Below are 25,287 nucleotides of genomic sequence, written 5' to 3'. Positions count from 1 at the left end.
CATCTTTAAGGTCCTTCCAACACAAATCATTCTGATTCTATGTTCAGTGGCTGTGGGAAGATCATCAGACTGTTTTGCTGCCAACAGCTCAGCTGACTCCCAGGCTTTAAGCACGTGAGTAATGTGAAAGAGCAAATTCAGTTCAGCCAAGAGAGCTGAACTAGCTATTACTCCAGAAAGGCTTGTGCTGAGAGAACAGACCAGGTAAATCCAAGGTGCCTTAGATTTGAAATGTCAGGAAAACAACCACAATCACAACAAATACTGCTGCTACCAGACAATAATAAATTTCGTGCAGTGGATCACCGAGAACCTTAATCTTGCCTATAACTAAGGTGAAAACACTGTAAAAAATGAAGTACAACTGAATAAGCAAGGTACAAGAGCACATCCTCCTCAGCCATCCAGACTTCACAACAACCATGCCAGCATTGCTCCTGGCAACACAGTGAAACAGTTCACAGTTTAATCTGTTCTGAAGAAAAAAGTATTTGGTCTATGTGTTACCAAAATCTCAGGCTATCTTAACTTCCCACTAAATTCTCTGAAGTTAGTGATACAATTTCCTCATTTGAGACATGGTTTAAAGAATACAGTATTTTTATTACTATTACCAATATCTTGCCAATCCCCAAAGGGATCAATGAATCCAAAGAACCAAACTTTTCAAATTAAGTTCCAGCCTGTGTCTCTGAAATTACTACTTCAAGACTATAAATGAGGCAAGCTACCTCCAACAGGGAACTACAGCATATTTCACATCATTCACTTCCCCTCTGCTCCCCTTTTCAAGATAGGTGGAAAACCTTATGCCTAGCCAGTAGCCTCTCTCCAAAGCCTCCTTATTAGTACAAACACTAGGGATTTTCCACCAATGTAATTACTGAGGTCCCTTTCCTCTCTACTGATCACCCTCCAACCAACCTACTGGTCTACCCTCGTGGTTTATCAATCATATTTCACTGTTCAGCAAATTGGAATGATGTGAAATACCCACCCACCTTTCTTTCAGCCATCAGAAAAAACAAGATATAAAATGATTTTATTTTAGATCTCATCAAGTACTTCAAGCACCTGACCAGTCACACAAATCCTTCCCACAGTAGCCTAAAGTTCATTCCAACAGAAGCCAATCAAACACCAACTGGTGATAATGACCACCAACTAAGTTACGGTTTTCTTTATTCTCCTATAAAACTGAGAAGACCAAACAGTACAAGGACTTCAAGCCCTGGCATCTAACATTCTAGACAGCAAAGACAAGTAGGACACAAAAATAGAAAACATTTTAACACACACACACACAAACCCACAAAAAAACCCAAAAAAACCCCACCAACCAAACAAAACCAGGAAGACCAAACACCCTCAGCTGAGAGATGATTAACTAAAGAAAAGGTGGTTTTGAGACAGAAGCCACCACTTCACTAGACTTCAGCAAGTCTGATACCTCCAGTGACTTTCACTTGTTGTTTATGCAATGTTTCACAGCAACCAAAGCTACTCCCTCAAAGCCTCAGTAGAAAATATCACTTTTTAAAAATTAGGCTTCTATGCAGAATGGTTAGATTATCCTCAAAGTTTTCCATAAGGTATTTGACATTCATTCTGAATAAAAATCTCTTTAACAAGACTGAAACTTAACCATGAAGGCCCACTAAAGAATTTACATGTCTTTGGCTAGTCCAAGCAAAACAAACCAGGGCAATGTACTTCATCAATGATGCAAGACTGCACCTTAATTAGAAACTCATATCCAGACACATTAATGCATAACCCCACACCAAAGTGCCTATGTGGATCTTGACTATACTCAAAGCTTTAGTCTAACTTTTTAGAATTTCTTGAAAAATACATCTTGTGCAAATTACAAGCAGTAATTAGCAATCCTTCCCCCTTCCATTTTTTGTTTCCTCCCATTCAAGATGGCTGCATGGAAAGATTTAAAAAAAAACAAAACTAAACTAAACAAGCCCATCATAATAAATCACTTATTTTTTCTACTGGAAAAAGAGAAAACAAAGCTATTCCACAAGTCAGAATGGAGACTTATGCTTCAAAACAGCTACCCAGTAGACTGAACCTTACAGAAAGATATTGGGGAGGAAAAAAAAAAGGTGGCAATTGCAAGTTATTAAGCCACATCTTTAAGAAATTTATTACCCAAAGCTTCAAGTAGAACAAAATAATTTTGTAGCTTTGCTTTTCTGTATGCAGAATTGGAGATACTTCAGCAAAATCTTACCTTTGAGAGAAGAGTAATTTCACCTTCATGTATTTCAAGATGCAGACTGCACACATACCCAGGACAGCAGAAACATGGATTTACTGAGAGATGAACAACTATTGTGAATGCTTCATCCCTGGCAGTGTTCAAGGCCAGGTTGGATGAAGCCTTGGGTAATATGGTTTAGGGCGAGGTGTCCCTGCCCATAGCATGGGGGTTGGAGCTTGATGATCTTGAGGTCCTTTCCAAACCTAACTATTCTATGATTCTATACCTGCATTTTAATTTCCTAATCCCACATTGAGGATTGAGGAACTTTAGTTAACATGCACTTACATAAACAGCTTGATGTCTTCCTTTACAAAACAAACAACGAACACAGTAGTTCTTTTTTTCTATTTCAGCTATAAAAAGAAGTAACATTAGTTGGCCACCAATGCAAATTCAGTGCAAAACTAGGTAACCCTATTTTCCTATTAAAAACCCAGCATATCCTATTTCCTTCAATATTAATATTCACTTCCATTTTAAAATGGTAATCTAAAAAAGCTTGGTTCAGTTAAGGAAGAGCTTTGTTTACAAAAAACAAGCCAGCATCAATGTTTTCTAAAAATATAGCAGTGTCAACCATCAATGTGGAAAAAGTGTTCACTCCACAAGTGCCAAAGTTTTAATAACAAAACCCCACACATTTATTACAAGAGAATATTAAAATTAATGAGTTTCAGTGATCAAAGAGTAAAACTTTACAAAAATGCAAACACTGTAATTTCCGGTTGTGGAGTGCTAGATATTCCAGGTTTACAAACACAATATCTTTTTGTTCATGCACACTTCAAGGTGATTTCCAGTCTGCTTTATTTTCCATCAAATACAGTACATTTATCCAAACGAATGTACATTCAATATAAAACATCTTGAGCAACAGTTACAGTCCAGTTCCCATTCACAGTATTTTTAGTGCAATGCACTAACAGGGCCAAATATTTCTCTATCCATAAAAGTATTTTTACTCCTGATCTTGTGATCAACATTTTTAGATACATTTTATACAAAAAGTATATATGAACACCAGGCACCTCCCTAAGTAAGGGAGTGAACCCACATAAAAAACACGGTATTTCTTCTGATGCACAATACCTTTCAAATTGTAGCAATTTGACACAAATCACTAAACATTTTCTAAAAAGTAAAAAACAAAACAAAAAAAACCCCCAAACCACTGACGCATGAAACCTGCCAAGAATTTCATAATGGCAGGTATGCGGCTGCTTTACTACAATCTTGATTAAAAGGTTAAAAAAAGGTACCTAAAACATTTTCCAAATTATACAAAGCCAAGTGCTACCCGTTAGTGGTCATTCATGATCTCCAGACAAAAAAATATTTTGAGCTTCTCCTGTACTATCTTCCCTTTTTATTAATATTTAATGAAATAAGCTAACATTATGAGTGGTTGTGCACAGATTGTCTGTCTATAATACATCAGCAAATATTCACTACCTTCATATTAACATTAGTGTGTTGATCTTTCAAAAAATAAACTGAAAAAATAAACTGCAACTACCATTAAAGTGCTTGTGTATCTTTTTTTTAAAAAAGAATAGAGGAATGTGGATATGCTTGTAAACTTCCCAGATGTTTACAAGGTTTTCCTATGAACCACATATGGAAAAAAATTGGAGATCTTTGCAGCAACTTCAGTACAGCGAAATTCACAATGTCCCAGAACACAGAAATCAGTCAAACTGAACAAATGGATTTTATGGCAAATACTAAAAATTAGTACAACTCAGCCAATATACACTACGTTGTTTGCTCTTATACATTCATTTAAAATAAATTTAAAACAGTATATAACACAACATTTGCCGAAGTCAGATATCACAAAAAAGCTAGAGCTGTTCAATCAGCACTACTAGGGAGGACCAGTATGCACGATGAGCTCTCTGAAGGTTACTTCCTAAATAAGGAACAAAATCCTTCTTCCAAAGCTGCTGCTCATTAACTTGCCTCTGTACTTTTTTCATTTCAGAAAGTTTGCTCTATACTGTCAAACCTCAACTGCACTGAGATAACTGCTAATTTAGAAGCACATGTGCATTTCAACTACTTCAGTGCTTGGGAAGAGGCACTGTCCAAGGAACAGTCAAAATGGTTATTAATTCAGTAAGAAAACAACAGCTTATGAAAATATTTCTTCATTGTAGTAACATTATCAGGGTATTAGCAGTTCCAACAACAAACTTAAGGGTTTTTTAATCAAATGGACTTCAAAATTTCTTAACATCACCTGAACCTATCTGAGGAGAAATGCAAATAAACTAATGCTTTGAGTTTACCGATAGAATTTTGTCTTAAATTACATGACATAAATAATTCATAAGGCTAAGTTTTTAATTCATGATCAAAATGCAGAAGCCACTCCTCCTCTCAAATACAGCGTAATTTCGGGTCCAGCTGAGTATATTTCTGAAGTTGTCCCGCTTAGCCAAGATTTGTTACAAAGTCACAAAAGCACCAGATTACAATTTAACATAGCTGGCTGGCAAGTCACTATAAAAGCTGAACTCAAACCAAATTACCTCCTGGGAAGTAGTTATTTCAGAGCTGAAATACAGGACAAGGCACATATACTTGGCTTTCTTTTCACCAAATATGCTAGAAAGGTAGTTCTGAATAAGGATGTTGAAAAACTGCTGTAGGTATCTCTACTGTCTCTCCTCACTATAATTTTTTGTACAATCCCCCAACTTTCAGGCATCAGTCGGCCACTGTGAAATACAAACTGACCACAAACATAACTTATTTCCTTTTCTTTAAAGAGGTCCTTTTAGGAATACGCCATCTTTAACATGAATGCTATGGAAAACTGAGAAGTTACAACCCCTCCAAGTGCCAAAAAGTTCCCAGAGTACCATATAAGAAGTTCAGAAAATTCTTGGCCAGACTTCTACACGTACTTAGGCTTAAAACAAAAATTCTTGATACGACTTGAACACTTCAAAAAACAGAATGACCAGAAGTTTCCAAACCTGTGCTTATATAAATAAGCATTAAAAGAATCAAATTCTAAATTTGATGATTTAAAATGCATTCGTAGGCACCAAACTCATATTGATGTTGCATCAAAGCAATTAAGCATCTGAATTACATTCCAGAAACATGTTCCCTTTTTGTTGACAGCATATAGCATATACGTTAAAATTGAAAAAAAAACCCCAAAATAAAGCACAAATGACAGTTCCAGCAAGTACAGAGATATTTTTTTCTGTCAACAGCTTTTGCTGTTGTACCTTCTTTAGTACTTCATCAACTGTATCACAGAGAAGTTAACTAACAGGTGAAGTTATTCAAACCAAACAAAAGTAATGTTAATTTAAAAAATTTACTATTTTCAACATATATTAGCTTGATTACGACAGATGCCTTAAGACAATTTAAAGATTTGACTCAGTACAATTTAATCTACGTTCTATTCCAACTTCCTACAATGACAATTTTAGAAAATAACTCTTTTCCAAAACACTAAAAACATGTAAGAAATAAATTTGCCATCTACCTTAGTATTTAAGCCACTAAACCATAAAATGTTTTCGGCAATAAATCAACAACAGCAAAATAAAGGCAGTGGTTTTGTTTTGTTTTCTTTTAAAGAAAAATAATAAACAAAACACTTTTTTTCCTCACCAGACAACAGCTTTAGATCTTGTACTTCTGCCTTTGGTTTTATTTTCTTCAGGTGAGTGAGATACATTTGCTTTGTGAGTTTTCTTATGATGTTCTAGAAAAGCTTTTCTGGCAAATGCTTTCCCACATTTATTGCATCGGTGCAGAGAAAAGTTTTTTGTTACTTTTACTTCAATGCCAACATCAGCTCCTTCGTACTTTTTACTGGGAGAGTTAGAGGTGACATCCTGTTTTGAACCAATCTGTTTTGTTTCATCCCTCTGAGGGCCTCTTTTTGTCACCTTATTTAGAACAAGATCAATTGGCTTTTTTATTGCTCTAATTTCTAAACTTGCAGTTATTTTCCCAAGGTAGCGTGGTGACTTTTTATGAACTACAGTTATGTGCCTTATCACATCACGCTTGCGACGTGTTTCGTAAGAGCAGAGTGGACACCTGTAGTATTTAACATAAATGTTATTTCCATCTGTGTGTAATTCAATATGTTTTGTCAAGTTCTGTTTAGAAGTAAATTGGCGTTTACAGAGCTTACAGTAAAGCTGCTTGAAGTCAAAGCCAGCTGAAAGTTTTGGCTTCCTGGTTTTTTGCTGGCCACCTGCAGCAGATGCACTGGTTGATTTAGAGGTTGATTTAGCAGTTGATTTACAGGTTGATTTAGTGGTTGATTTAGAGGTTGATTTAGGGTTTTCAGGGTCCTGTTTAACTTTATTTTTCTGTGCTGACTGTGTGCTTTTTTTCTCATTTGAATTATTTGTTCCCTTTAATTCATTCTGTGGAGAAAGGGCAATGGAAGGGAGTGAAGGTTCTACAGAATCTGCTGGTTCAACTTTTACTTTTATTTCAGTGCCATTGGCAGTATTGTTGAGTCCTTTCTCTCTTTTAGAGTTCTTTCCAGAAAGAATTATCTTGTGAACAATTTGCATGTGCCTTTTCAGCATTATTTGTGAACTATATTTTCGTTTGCACAGAAGGCATTTGCATGCAGTTAAGTTGTATTCAGCCTTTGAAGACGACTTTTGTTTTCGGGTCTTAAAAGATTTTTTAGCAGAAACTGTATCCAAGAACAAAGGTTGTCCAGGCTTTGTAGCAATATCAGGAGTAATGGAATCCCTTCTTAATCCTCTATGAACTTCATCAAAATGCCTCCTTACGTTGGCTTTTGTAGCAAAAGATTTATAACACACAGGACAACTTCTACCTAATGTTACAAGGACATTCTTGTTTCGTCCTTTCACGGAGGACTGATTTGGTTTCTTTTTTGTTTCTATGTACTTCTTTAGCTCTTCCATCTTCTTTTTGTGCACTTTTCGAATGTGCCGGCGTACACTCCGTCTGGAATGAAATTCTTTCCTACAAAGGCAACATATCAACTGGTGGCCAAAATCAGAATTATCCAGAGAGTCCACCTCAGGATTTACTGCTGGAGGCTGTTCTTCAGGAGTAAGTATCCCCTTGTTTGTAACAGGATCAGCTGGAGGTAATTCTACAGCCTCCCCAGCTGGGACTGGGGCTGGAGCTGGAGCCGAAACTGTATTGGGTTGCTCAGTGCTGGGTTCCTGTATCTGTACTGGAGCTTGATCAGGGGTACTACTGCTTTCTACATTCTCATCTGGGCTATCAGTCCTTGACAGATATTGAAATACAGCATTTTGATTACTTTCTATAGGTTCCAATTTAATTATATATTCTTGCTTATCTACCCTTGGATAGATTGCTTCCAGGAGGTCATTTATGGCTTGACTCTGTTTGTCATTTATATCTGGGAGGTCTGTGAAAAGAGGCAAAAGTATTTTTTAATGATTTGGTAATTTCAAGTTATTACAAAATATCTTCTAACCACTGTATCAATTCAGTCATCAAATTTGTACAAAAATCCTGTACTTGTACTATGTTTCTGACCATTTACACTTAAAGACTTCGAGTAATCATTGCTATGGCATCAATACAAGTTACTTTTTTATTAAAAGGCAATACTGGAAGTACACTCTTCTAGCATGCTAATGTGATAGCCACCTAAACTAAAAATTAGCTTGCCTGGAATTAAACAGATCTTTAAAAATCTGTATCAACTGCAAAAACATTCATGACTCAAAAATGACTGAGCTTATTCTACACGTGTATAACTAAGTCTGAAGTATTATTAGAAATGGATTTTCCACTGCTGGAAATAGGCATCCACAATAAAGGAACCTAATTCTGGAAATAAGGTCTTCTCCGTAAATTCTGAACAGTCCTTAAGAAACAACGATATGTCCGTGTAACCTAAGCACTGGGGCAGGGAAAGCTTATAGTAATACAAAACCAGTTAATAGGCTCAGTGATATAGCAAGATGGTAAATGTTAAGGACAGAAAAAAAACTGTATTATTCAGAGGGGCAAAAAATGTTACTAATTTCTCAAAACAATAAAAACTGAGCCAAAGAAGCTATTTTAAGAAAGAATAACTTCATTGAGATTCACCAAAGGTTCATCCTGTGTTCTGCCCTAATAAAGAGTTGGAACGGACTTAAAAAAAAAAAAAAAAAAAAATCAAGGATTCTCCTTGTTTGTCTGATGCCAGTAAACTTCTCAAGCTGAAGTTTGCTTTTGAAGTACTAATCTAATAAACCTAGTTTCCAAAAAAAAAAAAAAAATTTTTTATGTTTTTGAAGTATTTATATTCTTGGCTTCCGCAATATTAAGTAGTGGGGTTTATCTTGTTTTACCAGAAATACTGGTAATTATACTGTCTGGTAGCTTTGCTGGATATATATATTTATGAAAACTAAGAAAAACAAATGATTACTTCCATTTTTACCTTTATGTCATTCATTATTTTAGAGGCCTCAATAATATCCTGTTTCTAAATGCCAAATTAGTTAGTGATCTAGTTCCCAGCATGATATACTAAGCATCTGCACTGGCATAACTAAGAAGTCAAGGTGCTACAGCAAAATCGTGAGCCACCAAGATGATACAGTTTAGAGTTTTCCATGATGATTCTGAAGACATGATTCCTGGTAACAACTAATTAAAACCCCACACTTAGTCAGGGTTGCTCCTTCCACACTGCCAGCAACACATAAAAAGTGTCTGTACAAGAAATATGCTGGGTTTGTTACTCAGAACCCATCTTTTAACACTGAATTTTTAACACCTTTTGCAGTCAGTTTCAGATGCGACTATTTATATAAATTTTTAACAAGGGTAAAAAGTCCTTGCTTTAAGCCCTTTCAAACCACTTAATGACTACACTAATAGAATACATCACAAAAAGATCATCAGGATTTTCACCATGAAGATAGTGAACTTTTATTCCAGCTCTTGCTCCCTACCTTTTATTTATTGAAAAATAAAAAACAACAAAAAAAATCCCTTCTACTTTATTCAATCATCATCATACTCAATTTTATATAAACCAAGTACTTATAGCTAGGATTTTCACCACGAAGATGCTGAACTTTTATTCCAGCTCTTGTTTCCTAACTTTAATTTATGGAGGGGAGGGGGGGGATAAAAAAAAAAAACACCACCACAAAAACAAACAACCCTTCCACTTTATTCAATAATCATCATACTCAATTTCATATAAAAAAAGTATTTATATCGTTTTATTCAGAACATGTAGTATTATTCTCTTCATTTACATCCCTCCTAGTAAGCAGTAAAATATGAAAGCTAGCCAGCAAATTAAATGAAGGCTAGGATGTCAGGAGCTGGATGGGAAATCTTTACTGAGGGTACTCTTATTTTGCTTAGGAACTTTTGCATCTAAGTCAGATGCACTTCTAACCTTGCTCTGAAAATATACCTCACCCCTTTTCACAGGGAAGCTCTGTGACTCTCTGCAACTGGCCAAGCACACTCATTTAAGGAAGGTGACAGCACTAGCCTTCTCACCTTCTCCTTGACAACATTAGCTGACACAATATGGGAAAAGAATTGCCTATGTACATCTTAGTTTGATCCTAATTCTGTAAATACTGAGGCAGAAATGCATTAATTAGAAAAGAAGTCTCACTGCATCTATGTTAATCTAGTCAAGAGATCAAGATAATTAGAAAGCTTTACAAAACATTTTTGAATGCTGGCACATTTCCAAATTATTCAGCTTCACTCAGATCAACAAAAAGTCATCACTGGAATAAGACTTTAATGAACTTTTTCCATAAAAATATACTAATTTATCCTTTCATTATCATCTTTAATAATAAAGTCTGATTTCGACAACAAAGGTGATGGGCTCAGCCTGATCAGAGAATATCTTATTGCAGACCAAAGTGAATTGAAGCAGTGGGAAATAGACCGTATTGTTGAAGCACAGGTCCTCAAAGAAAATGGTGAACTTTTAGTCTGTGCTTCATGAGTAGGACTGAAGGACTGTGTCCATGACACTGAGCACTTCCCAAGTACAGGAGAACATGCTGGATATTGATCCCAGCCACTTTAGAGCACCCAGCTAAAGTCCGTCAGAACTATGCTGTTCTAAAACTGAAAAGCTTTCTTAGATCTATACCTTTCTACAAGACTAATTTCCCAGTCCTTTGGCATGCTTTTTGGTATCTTTCACAGTAAAGAGGGAAAAACAGGAAATAAAAAGGGGAAGAAGGAATACAAAGTGTTAACAGGGATGCTCTCCATTAAGAGGTTGGACATATAACTAGTTATCAAATTATGACATTAACAACGGTCTTGGTTGTTAATGCATAGTAAACGCGTGCTATGGCTTCTTTACTACCATAAAAGTTATCTACATATGTTACTACTGAAATTTAATTCCACTTTTTTTTTTGCACTATGTTTCTGGCATGTTTGTATAAATGGTACAGAAAGATAAGTTTCTCAGTTTCAGAGAGCTTTATTAAACATTTCAATTAGTAAGACTTACTGTCATCCATCTGGAGACTTGGTGGACAATAGAACTTTTTATGAGTAATTAAATTTGGTAATCCTCTGAAGAGACTCCGGCACAATTTACACTCAAAAATAGTGTCCACATCTTTTAACAAGATATGTTTAAGTTGTTTAGTTCCTGTAATAAAAGAAACATTGCACTTAAGGAAGGTTTTGTGTTCATCTTATAATTCACATCATCCCACGAAAATGGTAACACTTTAAAACATGACAATTGTAACAGCATTTAATCTTGTGTTAATACTACTTTACTACATTCTTAAGTTTATGACACGTATTCAGAGTTTCACTATGAAAACAAGGCTAGATTGGAAAAAGAAAGTCAAGGATTATGCAATCACAATTTACAGGGAAAATGTGATGATTTATGATAAAAACTAGCAGGTAACGTTAGGAAGGAGTCCATGCTACAGTATCTGGATGCTGCAACATAATTGCCCAACAAGAAAGAACAAGCACCTAGAGCACTTAAAGAAGCCTGCAGTATTCCTTCTTTAAACTTATTCAAGTGCTGAGAAAAAAAGATACATACAGCTTTTCTTCATGTAAAAACAGTACCTTGCAAGGCAAAAAAAAAAAAAAAATAGAGCCTACAATAAATGTAAGAGAATACCAAACAGGTCAAGAAATGTTAACTACATCTAAGAATCTGACCCAAGATCAAGATGATGATCTTTAGGCAAGAAAGTAGAACTGTAGACATCTTTTGAGCCTACTGAAAAGAAAATACATATAATTTAAGTAGGCAACTTTTCTATTACAGCATAGGCAGTGTGACAAAATATGCTATGCAGGTTATCCAGACTATTATACACTGTATATTCAGAAATTCCCCATGGATACAGCTTGATTAGTATTGTTGATGTATCCAGTTCCTCCCATGCTTGAAGAACTAAAAAGATTCAGTGTTTAAGTTACACTTCAAATTCACTCCTTCATTTCCGATCTCACAAAAATTAGGCCTACAATTAGCAATGGATTAATAAATTGTTAATACTTACCCACTCCAAATTAGAAACACTAGCTAATCAAATCCACCTTATTATCTTGTTTTTTTCTTCTTAAAACAGAATTAGCCAAAATTAATCAAAATTTGTTAAATAAGCAAAGCCATAAACTAGACCAGAAAATAAATAGTATGAGACAACTATGAAACAGTATCAAGACATTCTTCAAGCTGAAACTGAAGTTCAAATTTATTGTCATCAGACACTTCTGTTAAAGACTTCCTTTTAAAGATCAAATTCAGACTGCAGAATTATTTCCTCAATAAACCCCTTTCAAACATTAATAATTTCATAGCAATCAATAGTTATTCAATACAAATGGGTCTTACCAAGGCAACTTTTTCCTTCTTGATGTAGTAATAGTACATTGTTCACAACTGACTTTTAGCAAAGCATGACATCTTCTCAGTCAACAATTGCTTAAAAATGGGACCCAAACTTGACTAAGTGAGGCTACTGTACAGTTTCTGTCCCATCCTACGCCTTTCTCAGACCTCAGCCCTAACCTTATCTTTTCTTCTCACTGCTCTTTCTTCAAGTGTTACCATGTCGCTTTCATCTGACCTGTATTTTTAGACCACTGAACAAATACTCAGATTTAGTGAAAACCCTAAATTAAAAATTTGGACAGATATCCCCCAAAAGCAAGCTGTTTACTCGGATCTCACCTATCATGTTTGAATTTCTGCAGATATAGAAAACCACTGAAAAAAAGCCATCTGAACAAAACTGAAGATGCTCTATGTAGACTGAATTCCAGTAAGGTGCCAAACTATAATTCAAACAAAAGGCCTCAAATTTGGTGACAGCACAAAATAATCCAAAATTTGGCCAAAACTTGCTATTGATGATGCCCTTGCCACAAACCCCTCTCCCAGACAAACAAAACAAAAAAGATCAGCTAAATCATCACTGTTTCCCAATCAAGGGACACACAAGTTCCTTGTTCTCTGTCTTGTTACGTTGATACTTCAGTCTTTCTCTGTTCAGGACTAAAATGTTTTTGTCTAATCCAAATTATTGGTTTTAAGAATCTGAGTGAGATTAAAGGATTTCTGACATACCATAGGTCAGGCTAGATGACATGGTAGTCACTCCAGCTTCAAACCATCCTTATACAACTATGAAGCTTTTCACTGCTGGGAGTTAAAAAATAATTGATCCTTTTGAATTAAACTGTAGACCTTTAGGGACTTATAGAAATAGCAAATAAATTTAAATTATCCACTGGTTTTGTGGATACAGCAGGCAGAGGGGAAAAAAAAAAAACAACCCCAAAAAAAAAAAATCTCCTTATTCTTGACCCAACTGCAGACTGTATCAACAAGCAGTCAGCCTCTTAACAGCACATGTTCCCTCCAGCTTACTGAAGCCTTCTCTATTTTGTAGTTAGATCTAACTGCAGAAGGTAATACTTTGTCAAATTATGCTAATAGTTGTAAATGTTGACACCAGGATAACAACATAGTCACAAGAAATCAGTACAGAAAACTGGTTGCTACCAACATTTCTCTGGCAGAAATACCAAAGTTCATGCCTTTAGCAAGCAATATCATTTTTAGAGGGGGAAAAAAAAAAAATCATCTGTTATTGATGCTGCAGATGACAGAAGATTCTGCTAAAATCACCTAAATAGTTATGGGCAATAATCTGACTTTCATTTCTGTTCCTTTATCACAAGAATCAGAATAGCTTCCTTCCATAATGAAATGTTTGTTCAAAACTAAGCAGTAAAATCCTGGTCTAAGTCCTTTTGCCTTCTGTTCTTTTTCCTTGATGCAGGTGAGTGAAGACGTCAATGTGAACTACCCATTTAACACCTGCCAGTGAGGACAACCTAGAAGTAGCCCAGAAACAAAGTACTTTCAGCTACTTTGTGCTATTACCAGTAGAGATTCCATTAATCTGCTTTGAGCAAAAGGAGCCTGGCACGCATATATGAGGCCTGAGGCAATCAAACCAAACTAAAACAGGTTATTAGTGAAAACTCTCACATCTAGTGAAGCTTTTCATATATATAAAATAACTCTATGTGGAAAAATCATAGGAACATAGGTTTCAATAATCTCTGGGATGCTCACCCAAATGCTCACTTGCTATTCTTAGGTTCACTGCTATGTACTGTAACTCCTAAAACCAATAAGGAACACCTTAGAAGTAACATGACAAAGCAATTCTGAAAAGTTCAAGGTAAATACTAAATTTTCTCTTCACCTCAGGAGTTTAGGATGAACTCATTAATAACAGCAGGAGTGATTACACAAAGTAGAACGACAAACTGATTTTTAATGTTTTTGAGAGATACTTATACAGCAAGGAGCTGTACCTTCACTACGTTATACAAAAAACCTTATAGAAAGGAACAGCACCTAACACCAAAAACCTACACACAGTTTGCAAAAAATGTAGAAAGTCAGATGGTGGTTAATATACTAAATATACATAACTCTTATAACCAAGTAATACACTTTTCACAAAATAGACACAGCTCCATACCTGATCGAAAACACTCAATAATTTGCTGAATACCAGATTTTGATGTCTGCAGAGGCTGCTGTAATAACGGAGGATCACCAGGTTCCAACAGGTGCACTGAAATACATGAAAGAATAATAAGCCATTAGGGAACACTCAAGTGATTTTTACTGAAGTGTGGATTTTCTATGCATACAATAAACTAGTTAAAAAGAAAGACCGGGACTGCAGTAAAAGTTGCCTTACTCAAAAATTTTCATCTACTTTGAAATTAAAAAAATCCAATACTGAATTTTCCAGCCATGATGCCTCTGACAGTTTGCTGTCATTTTGATTTAAAGAAAATGTGTATTCAAAGTCATGTCTATCAAGCACAAAAACCCATATATAAAACCAAAGTAGCCCACTAGAAACTTGTGTCAATTAAAGCAGCTCCCCAGAACAATCCACCTGACTCCTACCATTCAAATGGAAACAGATGTACAAAAAAGCATTACCAAATACTGTACTTTGCAGGTATCTGATTTCAGTGTTACCAGTACCATCTAAGCACAAAATCCAAATTTAAAGTAGCAGTGATCAGGAAAAAAAAAAAAAAAAAGAAAAAAAGCACAAGTGTAACTATAATGTATATACCAAAAAGAACTATTATAATATTTTTACCAATAAAACCACATTAAAGAAATGCTTTTGGTTTAAGCAAACTGTTGAAGGTACACCTTATTTATGAAGTTTCATTCCACATCACAAGCTTTGTAAAATCTACTAAAACCAAAACATTTACTGATCAGGATGACTATTATTCGAATAAGCAGTATTTATGATTATCAGCAGCATCCCACTGCTGTATATGCATACAGCAACTAAGTTTTGCTCAGAGGAAAACCCAAATTTAAGTAAGAGCCTTACTCAAGCATTAAACATGTGTTCGCAAAATTGTCAGTTAGGTCTTTTTCATTTTCTACTGACAAAATAACTCTGTACTTTGTAAACTGGCTCCTACTTTATTCATTTGGTTCTATTTTTAACCCCATTGTAAGGTTTCCATTTTTAAATGAAGCACCAAGCATCTCTAAGAAAGCTACTTTTGATAAAAAGCATTAGAGGCGTCGTATAAAATTACTTCGAGATATTAAGTGCAAATAGATTAAATGCATTTTGACAGAAAAGTCATTCTAAAACATGTAAGGTTAAAAATAAATTCAAGCTGAAAAGAACATCAAAAAAAAAAGCAGTCTAAGAAAAGAACGATAGAAAGAACACTCCTCCAACTATGCTGGCCCCATAACATACTATTATATACAGGAACACATAACAACCATTACAAATCAGCTAATCGTTTGGGGATCTCTAACACAATGATATATTGTATTCTACTGGCCTAGTCCCTGCTCTTCAAAATAGTATATTTGGGGTTGCATACTGACTCTAATATGCATGCGCAACACCCACTGACATCAAGAGGAGTGACATACGTGAAGTAGATATAACACACCGATGTTATTTGTAAGTCAAGAAAAGTATTTTAGCTTTTTTAAAGCACTAGAACAACTCACAGTCATCTCATCTTAAACACAAAGAACTGTTTCTACTTGCAAACAATACCTACTCTCAAATTACATTTAATTAAAGGAGCATTATCAAAGTTGCCATGCTCGTGCTTTCAACTATTAATTCCTCAACTGATGCCTTTCTTTTCAAAATACAAGTGAAAGCATCCAAATAACATGGTCTACAACAAGGCTACAAGAAAAGAACCACATTTCCTTTTAGGCTACAAAAAGTAACAGTAGACAGAAAAATTACTAGAAGCAGAAAATAAAATCTAGCAAGTTAGCTAAACCTTCAAAGTATTCATTACACTTTCCACTGAAGGCATCTTTCAGGTCACACAGTAGTGGAATGCAAACAGACATTTCAGGACCTTTTTTTTAATCCTCTGAGAATAGCATCTTCAAGTTCACCCAGATACGTAAAGTAAAAACATTAATAATGAATGTAAGAAATTGACAGAATCGTCATTTTTACCAAAAAAAAAAAAAAATCAGACTATTACACTTTTTGGCAACAAAAGACCCAGTTGTTCTACACAAATTCTTGCCTTCCTCTCTCACTACGCACAATGCCCATATGGTGGTTTGGGGATTACTGCTCATCCTGCAGGCACTCGGAAGCTATCTTCCTAAAATAAATTTAACATGACAGTTGAGGAATACTAAAAAAAATTACCAAACAAAATTCAGAAACTTTCTATAGCCAACATTGTCACTGATGATGCACATTGACAACACAACAAGAGTTTCCACAAGCTTTTAACAGAGCAGAGAATCAAAACCGCCAAAGCATCACATAGAACTATACCTGGTTCACAGCATCCATGGTGATGGTGATCAGTCTGACAACACTTGTCCCTCAAAGGCATTTTCCGTGGGCACGAGCTACTTTCCTTCTACATCCAGCAGCTCGTTTCTGCTAAAATAAGCACATTAACTGTCACCCCCGAGCGGCAGATGGCTCAGGAAGGCCTGCGTTAACCCCGCACACCCACTTCCTACAACGGCACGGCCGGAGCAGGCCAGGAGGCAGCGGCACCGTTCGCGCAGCAGAAAGTTTCCATTGTTTACAGCAGGCTCACAACGCCCTCTGCAACGGCCGCTGCGGCGCGCCCGGCCGCGCCGCTCCGTTCCCTCCCGTCCCTCCCGCCCGGGCCCCGCCGCCACCTGTGCCCCGGCCTGGTAGGAGAGCCCGCAGTCACCGGCAGCCCAGCCGCCGTCCTCCCGCCGAGCCCAGCCTAATCGCCCGGCCTCGCGCCCCCTCACAGCGAGCGACTCCCGCCGCGCCTCTCTCCCGCCGCGCCGCGCTCCGTCCCCACCTCCAGCCCTCCTCTCGCAGTCCTGCTGCCTGGACAGCGTCCCTCAGCTCCCGCGGGAGCGAGGAACAAGCGGCCTCCCCGACAGCTCAGCAGCCCCTGCTCGTCCCCCGCTGCCCCGCCGGAGCTGGATCCGAGCGCGCCCGCCGCCCCACCACGCGACAGCCCAAGCGGGGAGGGGCGAGCGGCCGGCAGGTGACAGCGGGCGCCGAACTGCCGTCGGCGGGAACGAAAAGGCGCGGCAAGGGAACCCCTACCTGGAAGCGGACGGCCAGCTTCCCTCGCCCCGAGCGTAACTTTATTCTCCACTGTCCCGCCACAGCGGCGGCCGCTGACCCCGGAGCCGGATGGGCACAGGGGCAGGAAGTGACTGTGGGCCTGTCGGCAAGGGGACGCGCAGTGCGCACGCGCCGCTCCCACCGGCCCCCCGCCCGCCTGGGCCTCACAGGTGTTGCGCTGCCCCACGCGGCGGCCGTTAGGGCGGGACGGCGCGGCTGAGAGAGCTGGAGGGCCCGGCAGCCGGCAGGAGCCCGCGTTGTCCTTATCCTCGTCCCTGTCGGGAGGGAGGTTCGCCGCTCATCGCTGCGCAGGACGGTGATGTGTCCGTTCCCTCTGAGGCACCGTAGCTCGGATGCCACCGTGGGAGCAACCACCGTCACTTCAGGTGGCGGTTCTGCCCCATCTTAGACCATTCTCCTTTATTACACTAAAAATCCCCAACCGAACACTAGTTGTAGTAGTAAATTCACCACGCAAAAGCATAGATCAATGTTTTCAACACCTGGAGAAAAAACTCGTGAGGGAGAGCTTTGTGGAGTGTATCGCTACACTGCAGTGAATGGCTGGGCAGCTGGTGTCTCCACATACATTTTCACAAGGTGTCCGCTTGGTCCTACGCTCCCTCAGCAGCTTGGGTTGGTGGAAAGGTAATACTTAGTTTTTGCCAAAGGAAAGGATGTGATTTAGTCTTCTGCTTACGGAAAAGCCTGTGTTGTTTAGAAAAAAGACTTTAAAGAAATATAAGGCATAAGCACATGATTACAGAAAACATGCTGAGCGATGATACTAATATGGAAACAATGTGACAAGCTTTAGCTTGTAATTCTTAATGGAGATGGGATTCATGGTTTTAAAGTCAAATCTGCTGTCTGTGTTAAGAGTGAGGTATCTCATGCTGTTGCTCAGATCAGACATGCAGAGAGCTTACCATCTCTGATCGTAAACTTGAAGCAATAAAGCCTTCTTTTAAAAGATGGACATTGATTTCACCAGCAAGTCATCTTTTTCCAAAGCAGCAGGAGGCCAGATTCAGACTCCATAAAGTCCATTTGGGTTTTGGTTAATAAACGGGAGGCACCTTAAATGTCAGAGAAGAGTTCAAACAGCCTAATGCCGAGTAACGTCTGAAGTACAGCGAAAGTCAGTTGAAACCTTCATGTTAGGCAACCAAGCTCAAGTCTTTACATGTGTCCGGAGGTGCTCTCACCTTGATGAGCTTAACTGCATCCTGACCCCTGCTGTGTCATAGACACAGACTGGATGAGGCTTAAACTCTACCTGGCCACTATGAACTTTAGTAGCCTTATTACCAATATAAATTTGAGTGATCAAAAAATAAGAAAGAAAAGCAACATGCAAATCATAAACTCAGCAATGGGAGTTCAGACACTTTCGGTTGTATTTCAAGTGACTGAAACAGTTGTAACAACTTTAGCTAGCGTGTTAGTGCTACCAGCTATCACAAAAAAGAGGCAAGCATAATTGTCCCTTTCCTGGTAAACTCTCATCAGAAAGACTTGAAGTAACAGAATTCTGATGATCTTTTTGATTTCATACAATTCCAACCATCATTCTTCATAGTCTCAAAAGGGAGATCTGTTTCATACATTTCCAAAAATAATCATCCAAAAGTCCACTCCTGCCTCAGAAAAGCCTTAGCAAGACATGGTGTCTTCAGAGGTGGGCTGTCCAGCAGTAGTTTTTCCATCTCTTCCTTGAACTTTACTGATAAAATCTAACATTTCTCAAGATCCAGCCACTTAATGGGGACAGTGCTTAAAGACATAAAGAGAAAAAGAATCCAGTGCAGGTGAACCACTTTATGGAACCAACTGTTGGAGAGCAAGAGTGCCTGTCCAAATCAGTGGCAATGGTATTCCTCACTTCAGCATCCCAGTGAGGCATTTTTTAGCATGCCATAGTCGTTTGCTGAGGGCCAGCTCGAAATTTCAGAGCAGTTTAGGCTGGAGGCCATCTCGGCAGCTGCTAGCTCAGGGCAGGACTATATTCATAGTCCAGTCAGGTTGCTCATAGCCTTGCCCTACTGAGTATTGAAAATATGGAAATTCCATAGCTCTTTTGGGTTTCTCCTTCTGTGTTTATCCACTTTCAATGTGTTTTTTTTTTCTCTGCCTATGCAATCAAAATTTCTCTTTTTGCAGATTATAGCCATTCTGTCCTTTTCCTGTTCATGTTTGAAAAAAATAGTCTAACTTTCTTAATAACTCCCTGCTCAGTGCAGGGTAGGGATTATATCCTCTCTCAGTGTTCTCCAAGATAAAGAAACTTCCTTCTGTTTCTGTCATGCTTCAGTCTCTGGAACCAACTTTGTCACCTTCTGAATACTCTTCCGCTTCTAAGTATCTCTTAAATACTTGGGAGCCCAAATTAGACACAGTATTCCAGATGTGGCCTCACAAATGCCAAGTAAAGGAGAAGAGTAATTTCCCTTCATCTGCTGGCAGTACACCTATTAATGTAGCATGGCATGTGGTTAGTCTTCCTTACCTTAAAGGTGCAGTGCTGATTCTTGTTCAGTTTTTTCACTGAGACTCACATGTCCCTTGTTGCAGAGCTGCTATCTCATCAGTCCAATTGCATGGCTTTTTTTTTTTTTTTGTCCTGGGTACAAGACTTTGTTCTGTCAGCCCGTTCTCCAGCTTGTTCAAGGTCTTCAGCCCTGTCCTCCAGCACATCAGACACTTTCCCAGTTTCACATCATGCTTTTGCTGAGGGTGAGTTCCATCTCATCATCCAGATCACAGTGTTAAACAGCATTAGCCTTAATATTATTGCTCCTTGAGGAACACCACCCACAACTAACTGCCAGTGAGATTTCAAACTACGGACTGCAGCCCTTTTGACCCTGACAGCCGGACAGCTGTATGCTATGCATACATACCTTGTAGTCTTCCCACCCAGTTACACTTGGATTTGGCTAAAGGGATTCCTTGAGAGCCCATGTGGATACTCTAGCTGAAATGATGGTAAATGATACCTTCTGCTTTTCCCTCATCCACAGAGCCATTCATTTCATCATAAAAAAGAATGACATGGATTAAGGAAAATTTGCCCTTCTGCCTTCCCCCTCTCCAGTTTTAGAAATTTCAAATAAATTAAGATGAAATACTCTATTATTTAGTTTGGTGGGAAGTGGAGTTTCTTTGTTTTGGATGATGGCCAAATAGCAGCTGAAATCTTACTCTCTCTTAAATGCATTTTTGTAACTTTTGTGTCCCACTCTTAATGGGCAGTGCTGCAGGAGCATATAAATCTCAGTAACTTACTGACCTTGTAACTTGTTTGTGAGTAAAGACCTTAATCTGTTTATTGTTGTGTTTAACTCGTTTAGTTCTAATGTACTTCATAATTGGTTAATTAGTGATGTGGGTGAAGAGATACATCCAAACTTTGACCAGTCGGGCAGCCAGTCTCACAACGTGTCTCTGTTACTTATAAAAGTTGCCAGCACAGATCAGGTAGTTCCACCTGACCTAGCAGAAGATGCCTTTGGGAGGGTGCTTTGCAGAGCAGAGTCCTTTCAGCCAGTGACTGGCTGTTGTGTGTGAGAAGTTTCTATCGAGATACCAGAGATGCCAGTAAAGCTGACTTCACACTGCTGCAGTTGCTCATCCAGCACCATAAACTGGAACCAAGATCCAATTTGTTTTGTTGTATAAATGAAGAATAAGCAGAGGATGTTGTCTGAATTTTAAAAATGAAATATCCCATCATGATAATTGGAATCTAATATTTACCTAAATATTTATTCAATAACACTTACTGAATAAAAATGGTGGGGCAAAACCTGGGAAAATATTCTTTTTGCCTTCTATAGATAAGATTCAATGACAGTAAAAGAGATTTGAAAACCAGAGTTCTTCACAAGAATTATCTTGTTTTCAGTGAACATGAAAATTCACAGGTAATTCACATTCAGTGTTAAAAGGTGCAGGATGCTCTTCCATATAACAAAGGTAAAGATGAAAAGACTTTTGATCTATTTCATGTGAATTGTAGGCATAAAATACATTATTAGGGAAGAGTTTTTGGAGTTTAGCTGTTGTTCTCTGGCTGATGTCAATATAGCCAGCAGACTTTGAAACAGCATCTTTATTTATTCATTGCCTTTTAAATGATACGGAACTGGTGAGATGTTTTGAACTGAGACTTTCGTTACCACTTGGTGATCAAATTCTTTTTTAATTGTTTCTCTGTTGTGGTTAATGGCTTTGAGAAATCCAAAAATCAGAACAGTTTCTCTTAGTGACTGGATTGTGCTTCCAAAATGTTTAATGAATTATTCTAGCAAGGGTGGTATTTTTTGGTAGAGGATATCGAAGCATTATCTCAAATCACTGTGATAGTACTTTAGTGTCCACTGAGAGGCTTTGTTCTGCCAAAGGGCTGGTAGGAACACCTCCTGAGATGCCTTGCCATCTGTTTATACATCTAAGAGCTGTAAGATCGGATTAGTAAAACTCTTCCTCATGCTCTGTGGCCACTGATGTTTTTTCCTCTACTTGGGATGCATCTTGGATGAAGCACCTGGCTTCACAGTAGTTTTTCCTAGGAGAAAATAATTCTAAGTTGGAGTGAATGCTGCACTGAGCACAGTTCAGTTTTTCAGAGATAAAGGTGAAGTGGCATAAACTCTGGAGGATCTCATGCACAACTTGCTAATCAAGCAATGTCACAAATCAGTCATAAGGTGTTTTAGTGCAAATGCAGATATTCCAGCATTCCTTTATATGTCACTCTTAGTTTGTCTTACTGATGTGGAGTAGTTTCACCTAATGTTCTCACTGAAAGCATCCCATGATAAACTGTACATTCATAAACCCCAGATTAAACAAATTTTAGACATAGAAGTCTGAAAGCAATTCAGACTATTTCAGGCACATTAAGACTCCTTTGTTAGAGTCTCTGAGTCCTTGATGGCCAGATGGGTAGAACACTGCCAGGGAAGCAGGAGACCTTGATTTCTAAATTCTAAACTACAAGTTTGAGACCTCTTTTGTTAAGCACAAGGCACATAATTCAGTAAGGAATGCACGAGCTGGGAGTCTAAAGAGAGATTAACAAAAACAAGCAGGTTCTTTTAATAATGAGATTAACTTGGGAAAGAGAAAAACAATTGGTTGCAATTCCCAATGCTGTTTATTTATTTATATCCAGTGAAGCTTAAATGGGAAATGAATAAGCAAGTCTTTAGAGCACAGACATATTGACTTTCAGATAAAGGTGGGATCTGTCAGACAACTCCAGGTTGCTTTTTCTTGGGTCAGTCACTGCAAAAAAGTACATTAAAAGTTTCCTATGCACTACCAATGAAGTGAAGTAGTGAACTAGTTCTCCTGATGCTGTTTTATAACCCAGTGCAGCTTGCTTATAATATTCAGTTTTAAACTGTGTATATTATATGCCTCATGGTTTTGGGGAATTTTAAATTCAGTTATATTTGCATCACATCTACATTTGCATAATTGCAGTGTTTATACTATGTTTATACTTTAGCCTTGACAGTATCTAATGGAAAATCTCTGGGCTAGAATAATTCTGAATCCTAGTCAGTATGTAGTCCAATCTAACAAGCAGCTGCATCTTCATGCTCTGTTCCCCAGTTAACACAAAGCTTCATTACACTTTTGGGATAAATATAAACTGCTATGTGAATTATCTTACCCATAATTCATTTATTTACAAAGTTAGTAAAGCTCATAATTAATGAGACTTCTCATGAGATTTAATTCCCTTCTGTGCTTTCTAGTGCACTACTGTAAAGTTTAGCAAAGGGAACAATTTGCAATGCATCTCTCCCTTAGGAGATCCTTGTTATCATTTGATTCAAACTATTCCTTTTTTTTCTCTATACACTCTTCAGCTATGATTCCTGGTTGCACAGTGACAGAGCTTCACATGGAGGCAGGAATAATTTTCTGCCCTGGATGTATTTAGCTCATGATTACAGCACTTCTGTGGAAAGTCTGAGCTGGTGGTTCAGTCTCCAGCAAGGGTGCACATGGACTGGAATCCAGGTTGCCCACTTCAGTGCTTCACCTTCTTCTGACAGTGATTTCTGGCAGAAGAGTTGGATAGCATACAGAGTAAAGGCTTTTTTTCTTTCTTCCTTTTTTTTTTTTTTTTAAGAATAATTTTGTGCACCTAGAAACAGCTGAAAATAATGAAAAATAATCTGAGAAGGAAAGCTTTGGCAAACTGCAGGGACAAGAAATTACCACCGTATTGTACCAAGAAGACATTCTGAATCATCATATCAGTGTGGTCAATAACTCTGTCTTATGAGGAAAAGTCAGTCTAACTGTATTGAAGACATAGCTTGGATGGTTTTGAGTGGGACTTGGCAACTTGTGCCATTGGGAGTTTAACCTCAACTAGCCAAGAAGTTCCAATATTCTTGTTTCCTCCTCATGGATCATTAGCAAACACAGCATGAATTACAATTGAAAATAATTTGTGTTGTGTACCTTTCTTTAAGAAAAGCATCATTCCATGTAAATATTTCACCTTCTTACTTTTTTTTAACTTGTAACTTACTGTTACCTGCTTAGTTGGGTTAAAAAGGTAAAAAGTATGCTTCTCACCGCCCAGAGAGTTAATGTAACAAAATAATTAATAAAATATATTAGGAAAAATTAAGGCTTGCTTACGCTATTATATCATTAATTTGCAACTTCCTACCACATTCAGTTTTCATCCAGTCCAGTGATTTTTTTCCCTGCACAGTCTTCCTGTAGGATGAACATAAAGTCAAATTAATTCATGTTCTCATCACTCATTAAACTGACTAACAGAAAATACAAACATATACGCAATACAGTGAGTTTCATGCTTTTAGAAATCATTTAATTGAGGCATATATATTTTAAGGGTTTAATTATACTTGTGATGTACACTAGGAAATGGGGGAAAATACATCTGGATAAGCAATTTGAGGCCAAATGTAGACCTTGTCTAGCATGCTGATTCACAAGGTGATCACTTTCTGTACCATGTAGTGTAACTAAAAGCTATTTTTATTTATGAATCTGCTGAAGTTTAAAATCAGTATAAAGCATTGCCATCTGTCTCTTTCTTCTGTAGGTCATGGCAAAGGATGTAGACTGTCGAAGACTGAAGAGAGAGGGGAGGGGACAGAAGATAGAAGAATTCCTAATCCTTTCAGTGGAGAAGTTAAAGGAGTATACTCCTAAACTTATCTCTAAATGTACTGGTGATGGGAAGGTATCGGATAAAACTGGACAAGGGCATATGTTGCTCTCTCTGTGTGTATGCATGTGTCTGTATGTACTCAGGCAGTTGTATGGATATAGAATGGGAAAGGATGGGAAGCAATAGTGTGTGAGAGGTAGTTTAGAGAAATAGGAGGTTGAGAGAAATATATCTGGGAGGAGTCTAAGGGAAGGAAAGTGAAGATGCATGAGGAGGGGGTGAAAGAACTGGGAAAAGCATAGGAAAGATTTAGAATGAAAGGATATAGTCAGATGCATAGCTTAAAAATAATGCAGGCAAGACGGCCAACAAGAAGTATGCCAGAAAAGGGGAGAAAGAAGTAGAAGCCAAAAAAGAATAGGTAGTCAATTCTACAAGCAGCAGGTTTCATTAAGCCAAGTTTCCTGTGGTTTTATGACTTATAATGAAATTATCCCGTTTTCTTTTCTTGGCCTTTGTAGTAAAAGCAAAAAGGAAGCATAAATATAAGCACCCAGACCTGAGGTCTAATCAGAGCAACAGCGCTTGGCAAATCCAGAAACAGCAAGATTATTTCTATTCAAAAAGGAAGCAGCCATTTTCATTAACTTATTTTTGTATGTGTCTGTATGTAA

The 25,287-nt window shown here is 37.9% G+C and overlaps 1 protein-coding gene across 4 annotated transcripts; it reads right to left on the bottom strand.

The window, feature by feature from the left end:
• Positions 1–5,448: 5,448 nt before the first annotated feature.
• On the bottom strand, positions 5,449–17,591 carry ZNF800 (zinc finger protein 800). 4 transcript variants are annotated; one of them, XM_061372927.1, is made up of 5 exons: positions 17,419–17,591; positions 16,654–16,764; positions 14,314–14,409; positions 10,785–10,928; positions 5,449–7,685 (listed from the first exon to the last, which is right to left on the bottom strand). In XM_061372927.1, the coding sequence occupies exons 2-5, from the start codon at positions 16,712–16,714 to the stop codon at positions 5,914–5,916; spliced, it is 2,073 nt and encodes a 690-aa protein (XP_061228911.1). In that variant the 5' UTR covers positions 16,715–16,764; positions 17,419–17,591; the 3' UTR covers positions 5,449–5,913. The 4 variants fall into 4 exon arrangements, with proteins under 4 accessions (XP_061228911.1, XP_061228912.1, XP_061228915.1 ...); XM_061372928.1 differs by having other exon boundaries at positions 16,654–16,761; XM_061372931.1 differs by lacking the exon at positions 17,419–17,591 and adding an exon at positions 17,165–17,250.
• Positions 17,592–25,287: the final 7,696 nt, after the last annotated feature.

This window comes from Neopsephotus bourkii, unplaced genomic scaffold, assembly GCF_033783945.1.
Source record: "Neopsephotus bourkii isolate Nb327-2 ecotype Australia unplaced genomic scaffold, CSIRO-AGI_Nbou_v1 NB_1624, whole genome shotgun sequence".
Taxonomy (NCBI): Eukaryota; Metazoa; Chordata; class Aves; order Psittaciformes; family Psittacidae; genus Neopsephotus; species Neopsephotus bourkii.
This window is presented reverse-complemented; position numbering and strand designations above follow the sequence as displayed.